The sequence below is a fragment of the Rhopilema esculentum genome, chromosome 11 (assembly GCF_057945365.1).
Source record: "Rhopilema esculentum isolate cy_ngs chromosome 11, ASM5794536v1, whole genome shotgun sequence".
Classification (NCBI taxonomy): domain Eukaryota; kingdom Metazoa; phylum Cnidaria; class Scyphozoa; order Rhizostomeae; family Rhizostomatidae; genus Rhopilema; species Rhopilema esculentum.
The window spans coordinates 11,514,540-11,537,319 of record NC_142825.1 but is presented as its reverse complement, the minus strand read 5'-3'; the positions used below and the strand labels follow the sequence as shown (position 1 = coordinate 11,537,319).

Below are 22,780 nucleotides of genomic sequence, written 5' to 3'. Positions count from 1 at the left end.
AGGCAATGGTTTTTTTTCGCTTAATTTGTTTAACAATAGTTAACTAGCTTAGAATCTGTTCATTTTCTGCATTTACTGAAAAACCCAAGGACAGAGAAGAATCTTCATTTTTATAGCTTTGTGAACATATGAACTTGCATTTAGTACCCAAAATTTTGAGTTAACTTTTCGGTTAAGCAGATAAACTGGAAATTGACCCCAAAGGAATTTTTTGAAACAGTAATTTTTTCTCGCCAAAATTTTCAAACGCTAGGAAAATCTCTAAATTTCGGTTTGTGATTTCAATATAGCAAGAGAGAAATTCCAGTTGTCAATTCTGATATCACAAAGCATGATTGAAATGCATCGAGAACTGTCTGTAGAGATTTTTTGCTTCAAACAATATTTGAGCATTGCTATGCATCCAATAGCATCAATTGTCGTTTCCAGTTTCTCTTTCTCCTTCGTCCCAAAGAAATAAGATTTCCAGCTCATCTTCACTTTTTCTCTTTCAGCAATGGATCTTCATAATTCTCCTCAATTATTTCCTTCAACCGTTCCAGCGGTTTCAATTTTTGCGCCTCGTTTTTTAAGAACTGTTGGCGAACGAAAATCTTGCGAACTGTAAACGCTTGTAACTAATTTTCTTCCATGGGCTTTGAAAAATTTTTAAAAAAATACTTCCTCCAAATAAGATTTTATAACATTCTTGCCTACACTTTCACTTCTTTTCTCACCAAATATTTTCCTTCCACCAAAACATTTTTCTCACCGAAAGAATTTGAATCTCAATTTGAACTTTCAACATAATCTCATATGCAGAAGCCTTATGTGGTGGGGTACAACGAGAGCAAAATTATTCCACTAAAATCTCGTACACCTTTGCTGGAAATCCAATATCAAAATTTCTATAAAGTCAATAAAATAAGTAAAAAAATTTCAATTCAATACCTCCATCCGACACTGCTCACACTAAAGAATGCAGTTAAAAAATTGAGATTTACAGAAATGGATATGAAGTAGCCAAATTGCATTCATGTAGCAAAGGATTTCTACTTGCGTACAGAGATAACGTTTGTTGTCTTCCTTTGGTGCATGTTGGCTGCTCCTTCGCAGAAGAAGCAGTGAGGGAGAATTCTACTTGCGTACACAGAAAAAGTTTGTTGTCTCCCTTTGGTATCTTCAACTAACTAGGTGAGAGTTTAGCGGCCGCCAATTGACCAATGACAAAGGTCCTAGAAAATTACCCTGGGTACCAGAGACTCAAGAAACCGGGGATAAATTAGACCGCTGCAGTAGCAAAGAATGAATGGATGCGTAGGAGGGGAAGGAAAGAGGCTCTGCTCTGATCTGACAGGGTTCAATTTCTGGGATTCTGTCTCTGATTGGACAATTACTGGGGCTGCAAGACAGTCAGTGGTGGAAATTATGGGGGTTTTGGGGGGGGCTCGGGACCCCCTATCATCGATGTTGTCGGAAAATTCGGGCTTTCGTCGGATAATTGACAACCTTTTAACGTGTCGAAATTACTCCAAGAAATCGGGCCTCTCTAACCTCTCTGTGCCTTTTTTGCAAAGTTTGAACATAGCATAGCTGATAAACAAATTAGCCAGTACTAAATAGTCAAACAAACAATATATGACCAATATTGAAACTGCTTGTGAATTTTATATTTAATTTCAATTCCGTAAAGATTAGCCAAAATTTCCATCGGATTCTTCTGAATAAAAGTTATTTTCAAACATATTTTTCACTGACGAAAACAAGATAAAATGCATAAAATGAACGTACGACTTGTCAAAAGTGTAATCGGTCTACCTCTTGTATCACAAATTGTCTTAGATGAGATATCGATCTTGATATCAAAAATCATAAATGGATTGTTCTTCTTGCTACTTAATTATGGCGTGGTCAGCAAAGATTTCTAGAGAGTCCTGTCAAAAAATCAACTATTTTTATCAAAATTTGCAGTTTCTTTGAAATAAGACATGGTCCATGATGTTATCTTGTCGGAAAATCGTAGGCCTGGCTCCCACCAAATGAAAGCCTAAATTTCCTCCACTGACGACAGTTTACTTTAGTGCTGAAATAAAACCCAACTGATCACATAGAACGTCCCTTACTGGTATTAAAACTTATTTAAATCCTCTTTCAACGATCTCTTAGATAAAGAGCTGGACAAAGCCTCCATTGTTGTGAATTAAAACTTTTCATGAATTTGTTGTTTCTTTTTACAAATAATGAAAAATAGCGTCAGAATTGGCTAGAAAGTTCCTAATGCTCCTAGGGATTCCATTCTAATCGCCAAGAGTATCGAATTAGAATATTTCCTCTGCGTGTTCAAAGTGCTATCTAGAAATCTCTACATTTTGTGGTATTTTTCTATGACCTGAAGTTTGGTGAAGTTTGTTATTATCGTTGCCAAAAAAAGCATTGTGCCAGCCCAAAAAATAACGCTGCAACAACCATGTTAAAACGAGAAAGTCTTTCTTCCAAAGAACTCTCAGAATAGGCTCAATTTTACCATGCCGTCGGAACGAAATTCATATTGGGGGGGAGGGGGGAGGACTGCCCATTGTATTCCTTCTCATTCAATACAATGTTATAAAGGAAACATACAACAGCTTGACATTAATTGGGGGCTCCAGCCCCCCAGCCCCAGCCCCTCGGTTTTGACGGGCCTGAAATTTTCTTACCCTGGGTATCAGAGCTTAGGTGCCCAAGATTTTTTGCCCAAAACGTAATGCTTTGGTGCCCAATGTTATTTTTCCCTGTCTTTACAAAGGTTTGCAGCTCCTTGTGTTATTGGAGTGCTTGAGCCGACAATAACAATTACAAAAAAAAGCTAAATCCTTTGTTTCCAAAGAACAGTGCCTCTTGTTGCTATCGTTCTCAAACAATTGTGTTCCCTATAATACTTTTCTTCTTGCAGCACTCTTTCAAAGTAAACATTTGTATGAAAATCAGCGACGTAAAAGTAGAAATCGACAGGAAAGTGGAAACATTGTAGGATACGATCCACACACCCAAGTATTTGTTGCTCATATCCATGTAGAAACGTTGTTTTGATTTCAACTTAAATAGTTCCAGGAAGTAGAACAAGGGTGTATTGTTCTATTGTCTCGTCCGGTTCAGCTTCCGCATCCTGAGGCCATTCTCATGTAGAGAAGATAAAGTCACGGATCTGTGACAAAGTTTTCATTCATAATTTTCGAAGAAACTCGCACCGTGTTGCTGTCAGAGAAAGAAGCAATGCTGAAGCTTTTTCTACTGTTCCTATGCACTGGTGCCCTTTGTATCACCGTTGAAGCGCAAGGTAAGTATTTCAACACTTACTGTTATCCTAAACAAAACAAATTTACTTCAATTTGGCCTAATGTGAAAATCGATATACAATAACACGTACGGGATTACGATAATAACAGTTTGGCCGATGCTTTGAAGGGGTTTCTTCTATCTTGTGGTTTTAGGCAGTCATATTTACTGCATTGAAAAGAGATAATTATGATTATGGTAAAGTTTTTAAAGCTCTATGATAGTTTGGCCATTCTTGCTCTCTTTTTGTGTCATCCAGCGACAGCGTTTTGTCTCTAGTAAGATGTTTGGATGCATGAATTTTTCGTCTACAAATTAAAAAATGTATCTAAAAGACTTAATAATGAGTAAATACTTCGTTCAAGCCACAACATTAATATCATACTTCGCAAAGAAGTGAGGGGGCTACAGCCCCCAGCCCCCCCCGGTTACGGTGCGCTGGATTACTGGATTCATTCTTGTAACATCTTATTTGACTTCAAATTATCACCAAAAACCGCAATATTTGTTGGAATGTAAAGGTTTCTCAATACTTTTTAATCTGTTTGAAAATTAGTTTGGCTCTTCCAGTCGTTGGTCCATAGTTAAGAACAAATTAAGAACAAGCTGAAGCTGAGTTACTGTAAAATGCAATTTTGAACAACGTTTCATCTCAAAACGAGGATTTTTAGCCATATGTGGGTGCTTATTCAAGCTTTTCGGCAAATGAAGGTTGTCTCATTCACTTTGTTGGAAAATGAGGCCTGAACACCTCCCTAGAGCGAAAATGCTAGAAATCACACTGCTTACACCCTATTAATTTAAAAACAAATTAAGAGCAATCCAGCCTTGGATTTTCGAAAAAATTATGAGCAGTCAGCCTGAACCTAAACTTACTGGTTCTTATAAAAAAGAAAAGAGTGTAAGGCTTTTCATTAAAATTTCTTTGATATGCAGGCAAATATATCACATCTGCAGGCATAATCAACAACGGTCCCTCCAAGAACATCAAGTTTGTCTGAAATTTTGAGCTTTTCTGGTACCTTCTTCTAAATAGAATACTTTAGCTTTGGCCCCACCCCCAATATGCGACTCCACATGCGCCTCTACCCATTTTGGTTACATTATATTATTCTTCGAATCACAGTTCAATTGACGGTCGATTATATGTATCCTAAACATAAATATTTTTGTAATTCCATTACTACCAATATTTCAATGTATTCAACTATAACGTAAGTCCTTTAGTTTTAATAAGAGTTAGTAATAGTTAATGCCTCATAAATCAGGAAATTGTTGCACTTTTTCTTATATAAAACACTCTTTTCATAAGAAATTTAGTGCTGAAAGTAGTTTGATTTTTAAAAATTTGTGCAATTCAGCTTTAAATCAATTAAATACCATCCCACCACAAGCGTTAACATATACTGAGTTTCTAAATAATATTATACTTGGCCTTCTAGGCAAATGATAAATTTATGTTATATTTACTTGTTAAACCGAATTTTGACTATTATTGATATTTGCAATTTAGTTTTAGCTATTCTTTGCAATTCGTCGATTCACCTTCGGTATACCTCTACCTACAGGGTGTCGTGATCGTCATGAAAACTGCTACTTTTGGTATCTGGCAGGCTATTGCCACAATGTCATGCATGCGAATGCCATGATGTCAGTTTGCCCAAAATCTTGCGATTTATGCTCACCCACAGGTAAGACGTTACTTCAAATCATCCACTATGCATTTCACAAAGGAACAAAAATTTTGAGTTCATATTTCGGAGGTTTCAGTGGAATGTCTGATATCAGGTTTTTGATGTTGTTGTGTTGTGCAGTGTTATGTTTGATACAAGGCACGTTGTAGAGTTCAAAACAACGATATGCACATCGGAAGATTGATTTTTCGAATGAAGACTTTCGTGAATTATCCAGAATGGTGAACCCAGGGCTCTGTAAGAGTTAAATTTCATTCGGGGGAAGCTAAAGATGTTTTTCAAGAGGTGGGGGCTATAGGTTCTGTATTTCTGTACCACATAAATATAACCCAACCCTCAGTGTTTTACGACACCTGAAAGGATGATGCCATTTCCTATTGAGATGGATTTCTCCTTATTACAACCCAGATAATTATGATAATTATGATAATTATGATAATTATGATAAATAGCAAAGAATCGCATAACTTTCATATCTCGTTTTTTAAGAAGCCTGGTTTCTATTCATGGACGGGCGATGTTTCCTTGAAATCACATAACATTTGAAAAATAGGAATACTTTAAGATAATATTCAGCCTCAAAACAAAAATACCTTAAGAATACCGAGGCTGGATATAATTTGTAGAACCCTTATAAATAAAAAGCGAACTGACTTTAAGATTTTTATTCATTTCATTTTATTTTTGAATTGTTTATTCAGGGTAGTAGCGTCAATTTTAATACTGCTTTACAGCTTGCCCGTGTAAACTGAAAGCAAATAGAATAAGGTTCATCGAAAAGGCTAGAACAGCTCGTTTTTCCGTAGAGGTGCTTTATAATTTTTTTTATCTTAATGGAGATTTTGTTTTACTTCTTGTACGATTTCAACTAACAGAGTTGTTCTATTCGCTAGGCATCTTCTCGTTCCGGAGGAATCTAGGTAAGTCTTGCAGCCCTTATATTGAAAGTGTCTTATAGATTATTGCCTTCTGATCTTATAAAGCGTATTGTTTGCTGTATTTCATGCAGCCAAGCCCATAGAAAAATCTAATTTTCTTGCCTTTGCCCTCTGTAACCGCTGTGTGCCTAGCTGCACTACAGTTAATTCCATGCAGCAAATTATTTGAACAGGTATGCAAAGAGTCTTTAAGGAAGAGTTTAGATTTCTGCAACATGAGAATGCTCTTTCATAGCCTAGTTCCTTTTTCTGCAATAACTTGCTAATATTTTTGAAAGCCAAATGATAAGGTGTGAAGAAAATTCAAAGGTTAAGGAATTTTCATTTTTACATTTCAACTTTTAACCCTGGTCAACCTTAACCTGGGTTGAACCCACTCTCTTCACTTTGCATTCACCACAAAGTATAGTGTAAATCCAAAACTGGTTGACTCAAGGTTAGGGCCGCCACCCGGGAAAACATGGCTTAAATGTTGCTGAAAATATTTTGGCAAAAAAATGAAGCTATGAATTGCCATGCATGACCCGCGAATCCGGGGGGGGGGCGGGGGGCCATGGCTCCTTCACTTTTCTGCAAAGCAAAATAATTTTTTTTAGGCAAAAGTGGAAAGAAGACTAGTTACTACCATTCTTTATGTAACCGTGCTTAGTAATTTCTTAGATATGATCTTAGCATAAACTTGGTGACTATGTATTTACTAAAGATAACAATTGAAAATTGAAAATGGGGATTCGGTCAAAAAATCGGTAAATTTCCAAGTTGTACAGCGTGTAACAGATTGGCTAAGGAAATAGATCGAGAAACCTGATTCAGAATAACTTTGTGCCTGCACCAAATGATTAAGTCTTGTATTTCCTATGGCCTAAACTTGGCTCCAAAGGTCTATTTGTTGGCAGAAAGTTTCTCATGTCTAAAATTTTAAGAACTGGAGTTTGAATTTCTTCGTAGAGTTTGAATTTGCACACAGGCTACCAATCATTGGTTACTGGTGTTGCGAAAAATTTTGTTTCTAAGAACTTGTTGCAGTAGTGCAAGCTTGAGCGGCCGACTTTTGTAAAAGCCTCTGATTGATATTTTCAGTTGTAATGATTTTCTAGATATCAATTTTAACGTAACCCGTCCAACCGTATACGGATATTCTTGAATAGGCAAATTTTCTATGCAGACAAGCCTTGCGGTATACTTGCATTCAACGAAAACTCTCTCGTATCCGCACATTTTCGGTTTTGCTCGCCAGCGTGAAAATTTCTTCATCACACTACGAATCCGGTGGTTTTTAATACGATGGCATAATACCTTCTCGCGTCTGCTTGATGGCGCATGCTCTTGAAAAGGAGTTCACAAAGGAACTGAGAAAATTACTTTGAATCTAAATTCAATTGGATTTGGAAATTATAGGTGAACAATTTTTTTTGCGGTACAGAATTTGAAAATGGCTTTGAAAAAAGCAAACATTTTACAACATACTTAAAGCTTTTTCGTCTGACACTCCTCAGAGCATAAAACGTCAGAATAGGTTCCCCTCAAAGAGAACAGAGAAACTGCCCCTCAAAGAGAACAGCCTCCTCGATCTTGTAGGTCTAGAAACACTGTTAAAACAAGTGATTCTGCCATTGGTCAACATCTTTTAGACAACCCAGATTGTGCAAAACTCTATAATGACGACATGTTTCGGATAATTGGCAGAGCCCGGTCGTCCTTCCATCTAGCAGTTTTGGAGTCAATCTACATAAAAACGAAAAAGCCGCCATTGTGTAGACAAAAGGAGTTCGTTTTCTCTCTTGGACTTCATTGGTAATTTTTCTTTAGGCTCGCGGCACTGATTGGTCAACTATACCGGTCTTGTGCTTGCGTTTTTCTGATTGGCCTATTTCGATCCACAACTGGGTATATATTTTTCCATCGTGTTTTTTCGGAACCTATTCTGACGTTTTATGCTCTGAGGAGTGTCAGACGAAAAAGCTTTAAGTATGTTGTAAAATGTTTGCTTTTTTCAAAGCCATTTTGAAATTATAGGTGTGGGTGTACAAATTTTTGAATCCGGAAAGAAGAGTAAGCGGATTCAAAAATGTCCGCAAACGCGTGGAAGGGGATCTAGACTAGTTATATTTTGTTAAAAATATATTTTGTGTTGTCATTTTCTGCTATGTCTGTTTTGAAAGTCGCCAAAATTTCAAATCATGTTTACCATTGCCATTTTTGGTCATTTACGTCAACGTCAAAAGGTTTCGACGGCAGCTGTAAATGTTATCAAATGTTTCTTCAATGAAGTAGTTGCCCACTTGTTTATAAAAATAAATTCTAACAGAACATTGAGGCTCGAAATTAGTGAATTTCACGAAATTAATAAAGAACGATAGCAAGGCTAGAATGCCATCAAAATTTTGACTTCTTATCTATATGAGTTTTTTAGCAAACAAGACAAGCTTATATTCACTGCCAAAAGTTTGAGATAAACTCATCAAGCTTTTATCGTGCTGGATTGTTTAGTTTCCTTCAATCTTTTCCCTATGAAGAATGAAAGTAACAAAAGTCTGAATTTCTTCTCAAGAACGATTTATTAATATGTCTTATCATCAAAATAAATTTTTTTAAGAATTTTGGAGCTCAGCAAAAGTTAAGTTATTCTTATAAAAAGTGTATAGTGATGCTCTGAATAGAATATGATATTGATATTCGAAGTTTGAAATCGACAAAATTGGCAAAACCGAGACAAAAACTTGACGCCAAACGTGTTTATTTGGCTTCAGGTCTTTCTTAAGAAAAGTATTATTGTCATTTCAACGCATAGCAGCACTACAATCTGAGTATCAATGTTTGGCCCTGACAATTCACTGTTATATTTAAACAGTTGACAGCAAATAGCCTTGAACTTCATGACAATCCAATCAACTCTAACAACTCATAGGCAATATCCACTTGCAATCGCCTCAAAATTATATTTGCCCATTCTTGCTGAGCAACCATATTTCCATCGCTACTCGTTAATAATGAAGCTCTTCCTCAAAAAATATTTATCAAGCTGCTTTTGCGTTTACCTATCAAAGATTTTGTAAGTACTGCTTGTACAGATGGCAAAGGGGATTTAAATACTATTTTGAAATCAAGAAGAAACCCAACTCATGATTTTTGCAGTTGAAAACATGGCGGCTACCACAATGCTCGTTGTCTTTCTGGCAGTTTTATATACTGTGAATGGTGAGTTGAAAAAATCAAGCACGATTCATCTGCAGCAGTATTTTAAACTGATTTTTGCATCGCTAGATTGCCGCTAGATTCACCGTTGTTGCTCTTGTACGGTTGGAAATTGTTCCGTTCAGCTGTTCTGTTTAAGTTGTACCGGGGTAAATTGTAGAGCAGTTTTAAAAAATGCTGCTGTTCATTGACCACTGCTTCAAATTTGCTGCTAAAATAGTGGCCCGCTGTTGGAGAGAAAACGAAACATGGAGAAGAAGAGCGATAAACAGAGGCTTTTAAACCTGATCTCGTTGTGAAGACTGCTTGTCTCGGTTGGGCGTTATCACTGTTCTGTTCAAAAACAGAACCGTGACTTTAATTTGTAACAACGAAGTAGTTATGTTGCAGAAAGAATTGTTGATTCTGATTTTTAAATTTTGAAAAGTTATGTAATCTGTTTTTCTTTATTGGTAGCATGCGTTGATAAGGAATCAAGCTGCCCTAGTTACAGGGATGCTGGATACTGTGACCGATACCGTGATTGGATGCGGACGAATTGTGCACGATCTTGCGGCCTCTGTCCAACCCAGGCGCCAGCTACAGGTATACATTTTCAACAAAAACGCATCTGTTCATGACATTGTTTGAAATGTCATAAATTTTATTTTTGTTCTGTAGTACCATCAATTTTTTTATCTGTTAATAACATAAGTTGATCCACAGCCTAGTGGGGTTCAGTCCCTAATTCCACCTGATTAACCCCTAGAAACCCCCTTATATTTAACCACTAGCATTTTAGTTCCATCAATTGGTTAGCTAATTGCTCAATCCTCACCAGCAACGTATCTTCAAAGCTCTCTGAATGCATTGCTTCAGACTCGTGTTTATTTTTACCCATGTTATCTATGTAATTAATGTTTTCCAAATTCTTCTGTAACCAAACGCTGACATCCATATCTTCTTTTGCCAGAAGGTAATGACGGGGTATGTAGGCCCTTCACAAAAAACTATATACCAAGTGACGAAAGTATGATAACAATAGCTGATAAACATGAAAAAGGAATAACTTCATAAGAGTGATTAGCTTAGATGTAGGCCCTTAAGCTGAGATGAGATGTCATTGAAACTTTCTGTTTTTCTTTCTTTTTCGCGTTGTCTGCATATCGTAATAGGCGTAGACTTAGGGGGGGGGGGGGGGGGGCTGGGGTTTGAGCCCGTACTGACGAATATTTTGGGGGCTCAGCCCCCCTCCCTCTCGTGAAGTATGGAGGCTGGCTATCAATTTGTTAGAATAATTCTTCATATCCTTGGTTTCATGCATCATGCAAAATCATTTCAAGGGGTTTAATCAAGATCAAATAAAAACGATAATGAAAAATGTCAAAGAAAACACCTCAGAACTCCCAGAAAGGCACCTTTCTACCCTCGGCCGTCGACAACGTCCATTAGCAATTGTAATTACCTTTTGAGCCAAAGTGAAACAACATGGAAAGATCTGCATCTCTAAACGATGCTTCTGTTTCCATTTCAAACAGGCTGTCAAGATTTGAACAACTATTGCTCGACGTGGAAGCAATACTGTGACTCAAACAGTATTTATTGGCCGTACATGACAAAGAACTGCAGGAAGACTTGCAACTTATGCACAGGTAATCTTAATCGCAGTCTGGCTGAACTGTAGATAAAACTAACTGGCTGAATTGTAGATAAAAATATATTAATAGTATCAGCGACAGTTGTTAGTGGGTAAGAGTGTAAATTCTCTTCTAGTTAAGTTACCCAGTTTTCAAAAGCTGCAGTTAAAATGTTCTATGGGAGTGTTGCGAAAGTGCTTGTTATATTTAGAGACGTCTATTCGTTGTGTATTAAAAACCTTAAGAGTTTGTTGATTTAACTCTGTCGCTTTATTTAATAATCCTTGTAAAGGTAGAAAATCCTTAAGGTTAAACACAAAAAACTGCTTTTAACCATTACTGCTTTTGTTTAAACGTCTCCGAAGGTATCTGATCTTCATTAGTACATTTATACATCTATTTTTTCTTAGATGGTGGCACTGGTGGAGGTGGTTCAGGTGGCACTCAAGGTCAGTTTGTCCCATTTCATTTCAACAAGTTATTTTCAAGTTTAAGTTAGGGTAAGGTAAAGTGCATTGATGGGAATTCTATAGCAATGGAAAGAGTTCTTAAGTGATGACGTCATAAAAATGTATTTTAAGAGTTTTTACATTTGGATTCCAGAAGTAATAAAGCACCAAGTAGTACCTCCAAATGTTCAAAGTCAGTTAAATGTGTTACAAATTGGCTGAGATATGGCCACATAAGCACAGGCTCTTTCCCCATCAAACCTCTTTAGAATTTGATCTTGTTTCATAACTTTATGAACCAGGCCAGAATAACAGCAATCTGTTAGGAAATTTGAAATCTTTCATTGGCCTTATCTCACACTTTTTTGAACATATCTAACATATCTAACTGATCTTTTAGGTTATGTGATCAAAATTTAAAAATTTTAAAAATAGTCTTTTATGACGTCACATTTAAAAACTCTATTTTTATATCCCCAATGGTCTAAGGCGTCTTTCCCGTAACATTTAGAAAATATCATGAAGGATTTTGCGTTCTGATACTTTGTTAGGAGGGTCTCTGGGAAGAGGGTATGGCTTTCCGACAATTATTCTAGTTCTTTCACATTTCTTTGGCAATGGTAATGTCATAAAGTAGCATTTGTTTACGCCACTCCTTTTAGTTAATCTAGCGGGCAAGAGTTTGAATCATCAAGCTTTAAAAGATATCGTACTTGAATTCGGCGTTTGTGGTTTTGGTTAATGTGTATTGCAGTATTTGTTGTTGATTGTCTTGAAAGTTTGAATTTTTATGCTTCCTCTAGGCAAGAAAGAATATGAATGTGATTTTGAAACGGATTTCTGCGTATGGGCCAATCAGCCTATTGATGATGCAGCCAACTGGGTTATCGGCGTTGCAAGTGGTGGACCATCTTCAGGTGCCAATGGATCAGGTTGGTTCCAAATTTCTTTTTTGCAGCGTGCAGTTTTATACTTGACTCAATGCCATCTTCTTTGCGTGAATTAATGACATGCAAACGTTGTATGGGGCTCTCTCTCTAACAAAAAAGTAGAAGCCCTCCAACATCTTCAAAATAGAGCTCAGTCTTTGATCGATCGGTGATGACCTATAAGATGATGAATAAGATATGCCCTGAAAGCCTTTTGGATAAATATAAAACAAGAAATCGAGTTATAGAACAAAAAACTGCACGGATATTCGAATTCCGAGTTATAATCTTGAGTACTCTAAGAAAAGCTTTCACTATTCGGGTCTAAAGGCTTGGACAGAAATCCTTACTACCATCAGGGAGCTCCCTACTTTGAAATAATTTAAAAAACATCTCAAAATACATTCAAGGAGCTGAATTCAACTCAAACACGACTCCCTGGAAGATCAGCCCCATCCTAGTGTTATTTCAGATGTATATTTTTTTGTTTGATTGTAAATTTTGTTTTTGCTGATGGGATTTTTCGTGTATAACCAATATATGATAATAATAATAATAATAATGGAAACATTTCATTTTCAATTCAACTTAAACTACAATTACAAATCTCATTATTACAAGGTAATTTGCAATTGGCTAGCCTGGTTTTACAAGAAAAAAACTATAACAATCGTAAGGTAAAAGGAAAAACTGAGAAAAAAAACAACCAAAGTTGAAAAGGATGTAATTCTGGATTTGTCCATGGCTTATTTTTGCAACAAAATATGTAGTACGTAGTACGGATGGCAATGTTGGAAAGTTTAGAAATGAGATACCGTTTTTGTTGCTGATCGATGGAGAGAGAGTCACACATTTTGAAGAATGAATTGCAGGAATTGCCGAAGATGCCAAGAGAGCTCATAGAAAGATTAACAAAGGAGACACATTTGAACTGCCGCTGTAAACCAGATAAAAGAGGAGCATACTTGCTGTGTTTTCTTGTAGCATTTGTGTTAAAATTGGATTCGAAGCCAACAGTTAGCTCTAAAATGTAGAGGTAATTGTTGTTAGTCCTCAAGAGAAGATCAGGGCGAAGGTTTTCTCCAGTTATGATTGATGGTGAAAGAAAGCCAGGTATATCAGCGTAGATGGTAGATTCATTGACAGCTTTTAGTGACGTAGCTAGAAAGTTTAGGATAGAGTTATGTCGCCAGGTGTATCGGCCTTGTTCCAGATATGTTTTGCAGCCAGCTTGTTCCAGATATGTATTAAATAATAATGAAAACATTTCATTTTCAATTCAACTTAAACTACAACTACAAATCTCACTATTACAAGGTAATTTGCAATTGGCTAGCCTGGTTTTACAAGAACAAAACTATAACAATCGTAAGGTAAAAGGAAAAACTGAAAAAAATAAAATAAAACAACTAAAGTTAAAAAGGATGTAATTCCGGATTTGTCCATGGCTTATTTTTGCAACAAAATATGTAGTACGTAGTACGGATGGCAATGTTGGAAAGTTAAGAAATGAGATACTGTTTTTGTTGCTGATCGATGGAGAGAGAGTCACACATTTTGAAGAATGAATTGCAGGAATTGCCGAAGATGCCAAGAGAGCTCATAGAAAGATTAACAAAGGAGACACATTTGAACTTTCGCTGTAAGTCAAATAGGAGAGGAGCATACTTGCTGTGTTTTCTTGTTGCATTTGTGTCAAGATTGGATTCAAAACCAACAGTAAGCTCTAAGATGTATTTGTAATTGTTGTTAGTCCTCAAGAGAAGATCAGGGCGAAGGTTTTCTCCAGTTATGATTGATGGTGAAAGAAAGCCAGGTATATCAGCGTAGATGGTAGATTCATTGACAGCTTTTAGTGACGTAGCTAGAAAGTTTAATAATAATGGAAACTTTTCATTTTCAATTCAATTAAAACTACAATTACAAATTTCACTATTACAAAGGTAATTTGCAATTGGCTAGCCTGGGTTTACAAAGAAAAAGACTATTACAAGCACAAACTAAAGAAATTAACAAAAAAAAAGAGGAAAAAGTATGTTCGTCATTGTTTGTTTTAGAAGTCGTCAGTAGCAGAGATCGTTAGAACTGAAGAAGTTCAGGATTATTCCAAGATTTATTTCTGCGGCAGAAAATGTAATAGGTAGTACGGATAGTTAAGTTGGATAGTTTGGAGATCATGAAGTGGAGATGATTCTCGCTGATATCTAGAGCGTTGCACATGTCGATGAAAGAGGAGCAAGAGAGACCAAAGATACCTAGGGAACTGATAGAAAGATTAACAAACATGATAGAGGAATAGGCTGAGCTTAGGCTGTGAATGAGATTCGAGTATTTCTCTCTTTTGCGGTTAGCATTAACATCCAAGTTAGTTTCGTATCCTACTGTAAGCTCGAGTATGAATAGTCGATGGTCAGAAGTGACTAGAAGTAGATCAGGACGGAAAGAGTCTCCTGTTATGATAGAGGGTGAGAGATAACCTGAAAGATCAGCGTAAAGAGAGCAATTAGGTATAGCTTTTAAAGATTGTGCTAGGAAGTTCAATGCAGAGTTATGGCGCCATGTGTAACGGCCTTCTTCGAGGTATGTTTTGCAGCCTGCAACAATGTGAAGTAACGTTTCTGGCATATGGCAAAAAGAGCAATCGGACGACTGAGTAATGTTCCATTTAGATAGGTTTTTTCGCGTTGCAAGGGAGTTGCTAAGATATTTGATAGTAAAACTGTAAATGTTCTTGGGCATGTTGCTTTGAACCGTGGTCCATATTTTAGAGGCTATAGGAAGAGAGTGGTCAAAGATGAAGGAAAGAACGGTACCTTGAGATACAAGATGGTTTTGAAGGCGCTCTTTATGTTCTGATCTAACAGCATTATTATTATTATTATTATTATTATTATTATTATCATTATTGGTCGTTGAGCGGTGGCGTTCGGAGCTCCCGTACACGGCTCTCGTTTAAAAGCAAGTATCATTATAGCCTGGTTACTTTGTATTCGCATATTATAGTAAAATCGACTATTGAAACGACAAGGAGTTTTTTTAGAAATGATTCGTTCGCATTGGCTTTGGATTGTTGCAATATTTGTGGTTTGTTCTTTCTGTGGTCAAGATTTCAAAACGTTAGGCCGCCATTCTTGGAGATGTAAACGGAAGCTTGACGTCAACCACCAAAATGGCCCCAACGGATCTATCAACATTCCTCTAATTTCCGTGGAAACAAATGAGGACATTGTTATGCAAGACAATCGGATCAAATGCTGTTGTGGGAAAATTTGTAAAGGAACAAAAGGTTTAAAGATGCATCAAAGAAGGTGTCGCGTCATTAGCGGAATAGGAAACCCTGATACCTCTGAAGACCTAGTTTGTGAAGTTCATAGCAACGAAGCCACTAGCAGCATTGGGTTTCTAGATGACGTCAATTTGGATGTATTTTTCGAAATTAAACCCGGTGTTCGTCTCCCAAATTCGAAAAACGAATGGTCCATTGCAAACGAATATTTCAAATCTACTTTATCAAATCTCCCATTGGAACCGTGCACCATCAACGAAGCAATAACCTCAATGAATAACTCAATTTATAACTATTTTAAAGATACTTGTGGTACCATCGACATTATTTCCAACGATCTGGTCGCGAAATATCAAGATCGAAAAGCCAAGGAACTTAAAAAGGACTTAAAATTGCTGAAGATGAACAATGCTACTCTTTTAGAAATTAAATACGTCTCTCATCTATTGCGTCACAAGATCAACGGCCGTTCTATGATTTCTAACACTACTCATATTGCTGATCATGATAAGTTCATCTCAAAAAATTTCTGGGGTTACGTTAAACGCATCCTCAAGACCAGTTCATCCATTCTCCCAACATTTCCTAATGATATATGCACTCAGTACTTTCTAAAAGCTCTTTCCTCTCTTTCACCTACGCAATGTTTTTCAATACCATCTTGGATACCCACTTTTCAAGAGCCTGATCACCCTTTTCCGTCAGAGCCTCCTTCATATCAGCAAATTACAACAATAATTCGCCGAATGAAGTCTTCTGCTTCTCCTTGCCCCTTGGATAAGATCTCTATCATTGTCTTCAAACATTGTCCTTATCTACGTAGTAAACTTACTGAAATTTTCCGTGTTATATGGCTTTCCGGAGATATTCCAAATGAATGGAAAAAGGCATGCACTATCTTAATCCACAAAAAGGATAGCGTGGAAGATCCATCTAATTTCAGGCCCATAACACTTGAGTCAGTACCACTAAAAATATTTACTTCTTGCTTGCGTGACTTCATGTTTGATTTTCTTAAAATAAATGGCTATATTGAACATCAAATTCAAAAAGGCTTCACGTCTAACATCTCTGGCACTCTTGAACATACTTCAATGATGGCTCACATTATCGACAAAGCACGTACAAAACAGCGCTCGCTGGTTGTCACTCTTCTTGATCTCAAAAATGCCTTTGGCGAAGTACATCATAATTTGATACCCACTATACTGTCTTATCATCATATCCCTGACAACATACAGCTTCTTATCTCTAGCCTTTACACCGATTTTAAAACCTCTATCATCACAAGCCACTATAATACTCCTGCTATTCCAGTCCGTCGTGGTGTGCTTCAAGGCGACTGCCTCAGTCCCCTACTATTTAATCTATGCTTCAACACATTCATACAGTACATAAAAGCTGAGAAATACAAACAGTTAGGGTTTTCCCTACCTGATCAGAACGACCGTATGTTTCAACCAGTCCATTGGTTTCAATTCGCAGACGATGCTGCCGTTATCACCAGCAATGAGAAAGAAAACCAACTTCTACTGAATTGTTTCACTCGCTGGTGCCAATGGGCTAACATGATCATACGTGTCGATAAATGCATCACTTTTGGAATAAAGAAATTTTCCACACGTTCTCTTCAGTATCAACCTAAGCTTTTCATAAACAACAAACCTATCCCATCTGTCTCGAATGGAAACTCTTTCAAGTACCTCGGTCGTCATTTTGACTTTGAAATGACAAACCAAGAACATAAATCTGACCTTTTATCATCACTGTCAAACATGCTTAAACAAATCGATTCCCAGCCTCTTCATGCAAAAAATAAGCTACGTCTTTATCACAACTTCGTTATTTCTAAAATTTCCTGGAACCTTACTGTAGCAGATCTTTCAAAGACGTGGGTTGTCGAGAATCTTGACAACCTTGTATCCAAATACATCCGCCAGTGGCTCGACCTCCCAATAAGTGCTACCTTGAGTAGCATTATTCTTTCTAAAAACCAGTTTGGACTCAGCCTAACTTTACCATCCACCAAATTCCTACAGTGTCAAACAGTTTTACGAAACGCATTGAAATCTTCACCAAACGATAACATTCGCTCTTTATGGAAAAATACCAGCAGTGGCACAAATATACAATATGATATATATAGGAACACCAAAGAAGCATTAAAGGCTGTCCAGCATGAGCATAAAGATCGTCTGCAAAACATCCTAACCTCCCAAGGATCTTTATTATCACATCTCTTTAACCAGAATCTTCCACAAATAAACAAACTTTGGTCCAAGGTGCAAAGTAGCATGCCTCAGAATATTTTCAATTTCACCATAAGGTACCTGAACAATACCCTTGCCACACAGAAAAACCTGAAAAAATGGAACTTGAGCCAGACCTCTGACTGTTCTTTCTGTTTTCTGCCAGAAACACTCCTTCATGTTGTTGCTGGCTGCAAAACATATCTGGAACAAGGCCGATACACCTGGCGACATAACTCTATCCTAAACTTTCTAGCTACGTCACTAAAAGCTGTCAATGAATCTACCATCTACGCTGATATACCTGGCTTTCTTTCACCATCAATCATAACTGGAGAAAACCTTCGCCCTGATCTTCTCTTGAGGACTAACAACAATTACCTCTACATTTTAGAGCTAACTGTTGGCTTCGAATCCAATCTTGAGACAAATGCTACAAGAAAACACAGCAAGTATGCTCCTCTCTTATCTGGTTTACAGCAGCAGTTCAAATGTGTCTCCTTTGTTAATCTTTCTATGAGCTCTCTTGGCATCTTCGGCAATTCCTGCAATTCATTCTTCAAAATGTGTGACTCTCTCTCCATCGATCAGCAACAAAAACAGTATCTCATTTCTAAACTTTCCAACATTGCCATCCGTACTACGTACTACATATTTTGTTGCAAAAATAAGCCATGGACAAATCCGGAATTACATCCTTTTTAACTTTAGTTGTTTTATTTTATTTTATTTTTCTCAGTTTTTCCTTTTACCTTACGATTGTTATAGTTTTTTCTTGTAAAACCAGGCTAGCCAATTGCAAATTACCTTGTAATAGTGAGATTTGTAGTTGTAGTTTAAGTTGAATTGAAAATGAAATGTTTCCATAATAATAATAATAATAATAATAATAATAATAATAATAAATAATAATAATAATAATAATAATAATAATAATAATAATAATAATAATAATAATAATAATAATATAAAAGACAGAATATAAAAGACGACATGACAATGTGGCAAGGTATATTCATTGGTTGTTAGCGGAAAAGTGCGGATTTGAAAGAGCCACAAAATGGTATGAACAGAAACCTGAAGGAGTTTTAGAGAATCACAAGTTTAAGCTACTGTGGGATTTTATGATTCAATGTGATAGGGTTGTTGAAGCTAGTAGGCCAGACATTGTTGTCGTTGACAAGGAAAAAAAGGATGTGAAGATAATCGATATTGCCATTCCTGGTGATAATAGGGTAAAAGGTAAAGAACAAGAAAAAATTGAGAAATATCAACCATTAAAGGAGCAAATCGGAAATCTGTGGAATATGAAGAAGGTGACAGTCATCCCTGTTGTGATTGGGGCATTAGGGTGTATATCATATTGTTTTGAAGAGCACATGGAAAAGATCGGAATTGATGTAAAGTTACAGGTGATACAAAAGACAGCACTGCTAGGGACAGCCAGGATTTTGAGACAGACATTGTCTATGTAAACTTGAGATGACAGAATGGGACCTTTGTCAGCTTGTTGCTGACTGCTCCCTCCTATATTATCCGGACCAATTAACATCTAGGTGTCTGTGAATCACTTAATTAGTCATAATAATAATAATAATAACGCCAACCGATTTTGAAGATAACCAATTTTTTTATGAACCAGTGTTTGATAAAAATTCGTCCAAGACAAAAATCGCGTTACATAATATTTCTAGGATGCATAGTTTGACAATCTTTTAGATCTAGGATAACAACAAATCACTGACAATATAAATTTCAATCTGAAAGTCAAAATATTTTGTTATATGTTACAAATGGTTCTTTATTAAAAATTAAAAGTCAGTTTAAATTTTAATTCTATTCAATTGTAGTCGATATGGCTAGGGCAATGGGTTTCACCTTTTTCATATTTGATCTTGTTCTGGAGAATATTAAATTTTGAATACTACTTGTTTCTTTTTATAATTGTTTGCAAATTGATCAAAATGACTGAAACTTTGCAACATCTGAATTGACATCTTTTGATTCAATTCACAATTGTTGATAAATGAGATGTTTAACTCCATATATTTGCAGCAAGTTACGCCTATGTCGACTCGACTGTGAACAACTACAATGCAAAATTGATTCTCCCATGGGAACTAGTGCTGCCAGCTGACAAAATGTACATCGGTGCAATGTGTCTTCATTTCAGCTTCCAAACAGGGTAAGAAAAATATGCATTTGATATTTACTTGTCGAGAGAGAGAGAGAGGCTCGTGAAAGAGAGAAAGAGGCTCGTGAGAGAGAGAAAGAGGCTCGTGAGAGAGAGAAAGAGGCTCGTGAGAGAGAGAAAGAGGCTCGTGAGAGAGAGAAAGAGGCTCGTGAGAGAGAGAAAGAGGCTCGTGAGAGAGAGGGGCTCGTGAGAGGGAGAGGCTCGTGAGAGGGAGGGGCTCGTGAGAGGGAGGGGCTCGTGAGAGAGAAAACCGTTGTTGCTTTTGGCATCTCTTTTTGGAAAAAGATAATTCTTTTATTAATCAAACATTTTTGTGAATCTAAAAAAATTTCAGTCCAATGTAAAGCATGTAAAATGCGAATGAAAATGTCATGAGTTTAATGTCTATTGTCTTTGTTTTAATAAAATGATTCATAAACAAGTTACATTATTTTAGTCTTTGATTATTTAGAAATGGTGGAAGCATAAAAATTGTCGAAGATATTTACCCAAGTACAAGCAGCAAGACTCCAGGCCAAAATGTCAAAGCTACACTTCAGGGAAGTGGAACTTGGGTCAATGGAAAAGTTCTTGTGCAGGTTGATGACAAAAGACAGGTGAAAAGATTATACCTATCTTCCAAAGTAGTTTTCTTTTCTAGGCAAATGAATAATTAAAGTCTTCTGTCGTAAGCAGATTACTTTGGTCTTTTTTGCTGGGGAGACGAACCAGCATTTGTTCGAAAAGGTCCGTCGGCTTACAAAACCTTTTATCTTATGCAAAAGCACAGATAAAACCGATGACGTTCTATTCACAATGCATAATGTATTCTATGATAGTAACATTCGTAGTTCTAATGGAAATAACCCAGTCTGGAATCAAACGACAAAAAAAATTAGAGAAAAAGGTTCCATGAGAAGTTTGAGAATGAAACTCTGGTATACATGATTAAATTCAGATGTTCAGTGAAATCCCGATATAACGAATTCTGAAGGGAGCCACAAGATAGTTTATTATATGGGGGATTCACTAAAACGGGAGAAAACGTTTTTTAGTCCTTTCGCAGTTGTTCACGTCTAAAAACCTGCGGTAGGCTTGTTTAGGTTTCCAACTTCTGTGCACATCATACTCCAAAAAACCAAGCTGAATTCAAATATTACGAATAGTTAATCATCGAAAATGAAGATTTTTATGATCCTATTTAAATTTGGTACCCAGACATTGGCAAAGCTGAGGTCGCTTCATTTCCAGTTGGCGGCTGAATAACGTCGTCGATTACTTCATGTTCTTTTTTTTTCTTCTGCTTCTCCATCTGGGTCTCTTAAGAAAATTTTGTCGTCGCTCATTGCCAATGCCTCCTACGTAAAGAAGTATCCGTTATTTTCAATGTACTCATTTGCAGTAATTCCTGACGCAATCAAACTTACATTTCGTGCTCTGGGCCTATCAGCCAGGGCTTGAAGTGTAACATCAGCATGTTTTGCCGATGACAATAATGATTTCCTCCAAGAGAAAGTGATAAATGAACATCAAAACAAATGAATAAAAATAACAGACCAAAAAAGTATGAAAATTTCGTTATATCGAGGGTAATTATGATGAAGGGACCCAAAATTTGGTTCGTAATGTCGATAGTTCGTTATATACAGGGCTCGTTATACCGAGAAAAATTGTAAGGAGTTTGTTAGGCAGAATTCAAAGGACCAGAACTTAAGTTTGTTATACATGGAAGTTCGTTATATCCGGGGTTCGTTAAATCGGGATTCCACTGTATAATGATTTTGAGTAAATGCTGTGAGGCGTCATGAGATGTATGTTTTGATTACAAGCTTTTGCCTTAATGCGCACGTGCATCTGATGCACTTTCTTATTGGCTCAGACAAATAGATAGAACAATAGCAATAAACAATAGGATTAAAGATTCTTCTCCCAAACATTTTGTACAAGGAAATGGAGAGCGACAATGGGAAGTTCCATTTCAAATGTTCCAAGCCTGTCGATTCCCGTCTTAGATTTACTTTATTATTTCCATGGGGCAAATTTCCGACCACAAAATTTCCGACATCAATTTCCGACGTCCGAAATTCTAGATCAACTGATGTCTATGTTATCGCTAGTAAAAATGTGCAAGAATCCCAATTTGAATCTAACCAGACCACATCAAGCCAGTTGGTCTATATTAAATTTTGGCTTTTCTATGAAACCATTCACACATGAATGTTTTAAAGAAAATCATTATCACTTCAAGAAATAAGAAATATCCCCAACAGCACAGGATTTTGAAGAGGTTTTTCGTGGTAGTATAGAAACTTTTTCTAGTATCGGGGAAATTGAGAATAAACCCGTTCATATTGGGCAACTATTAACCCCATATATTAACAACTATTAACCCTGGTTCACCATTCCCTCATCTCATCGTGGTATTCTCAATTCCGCTGTTTTGCACATTAATAGAAAATCCATAATTTATGTTACAGCTGTCGATCGATGGAATTGTTGGTTCATCAGGAAGAATAGTCATCGACAATGTTTATTTTGTTAAAGGAAATTGTTGAAAAAGGTAAGTTTCACATTTGAAACTTGGATAATCAATGCCATCTGCAGTCGAATAAATTAAGATAAATAAATTAAAATTAATTCTTCTCCTAAAGTTGCATCTAATAAACATTCTGCATATTACCTCAGGAAGAGTGGATATTTGATTTAATTCTCTGCCGTCTATGAAATTTGGCTTTAGTTGCATTTTCTACCGAAAGTCAGTATCCTTAATTCTTTTACTTATTCTACATTTCAGGTTCTTGTGCGAAATATGAATTCAAGAAATATAATGGTTTTAATAAGAAATTGCTCTATCAAATTCTTGTTTTTCTTTTCTTGGCTATTTTGACTTCACTCGTTTAGTGCAAATATAGATTTAATATCTGGTTTAGTTTAGAACAACACAGGATAGAGCAAGA

General features: G+C 36.5%; 1 protein-coding gene across 2 annotated transcripts; it reads left to right on the top strand.

Annotated features, from left to right (window-relative positions):
• Positions 1-3,129: 3,129 nt before the first annotated feature.
• LOC135693211 (uncharacterized) lies at positions 3,130-22,680 on the top strand. Of its 2 annotated transcripts, XM_065211614.2 has the most exons (11): positions 3,130-3,295; positions 4,863-4,985; positions 5,882-5,908; positions 9,578-9,706; positions 10,639-10,752; positions 11,148-11,186; positions 11,990-12,118; positions 19,706-19,835; positions 20,296-20,440; positions 22,301-22,383; positions 22,618-22,680. In XM_065211614.2, the coding sequence occupies exons 1-10, from the start codon at positions 3,232-3,234 to the stop codon at positions 22,376-22,378; spliced, it is 978 nt and encodes a 325-aa protein (XP_065067686.1). In that variant the 5' UTR covers positions 3,130-3,231; the 3' UTR covers positions 22,379-22,383; positions 22,618-22,680. The 2 variants fall into 2 exon arrangements, with proteins under 2 accessions (XP_065067686.1, XP_065067687.1); XM_065211615.2 differs by lacking the exons at positions 3,130-3,295; positions 4,863-4,985; positions 5,882-5,908 and adding an exon at positions 8,968-9,124.
• The last annotated feature ends 100 nt before the right edge of the window (positions 22,681-22,780 follow it).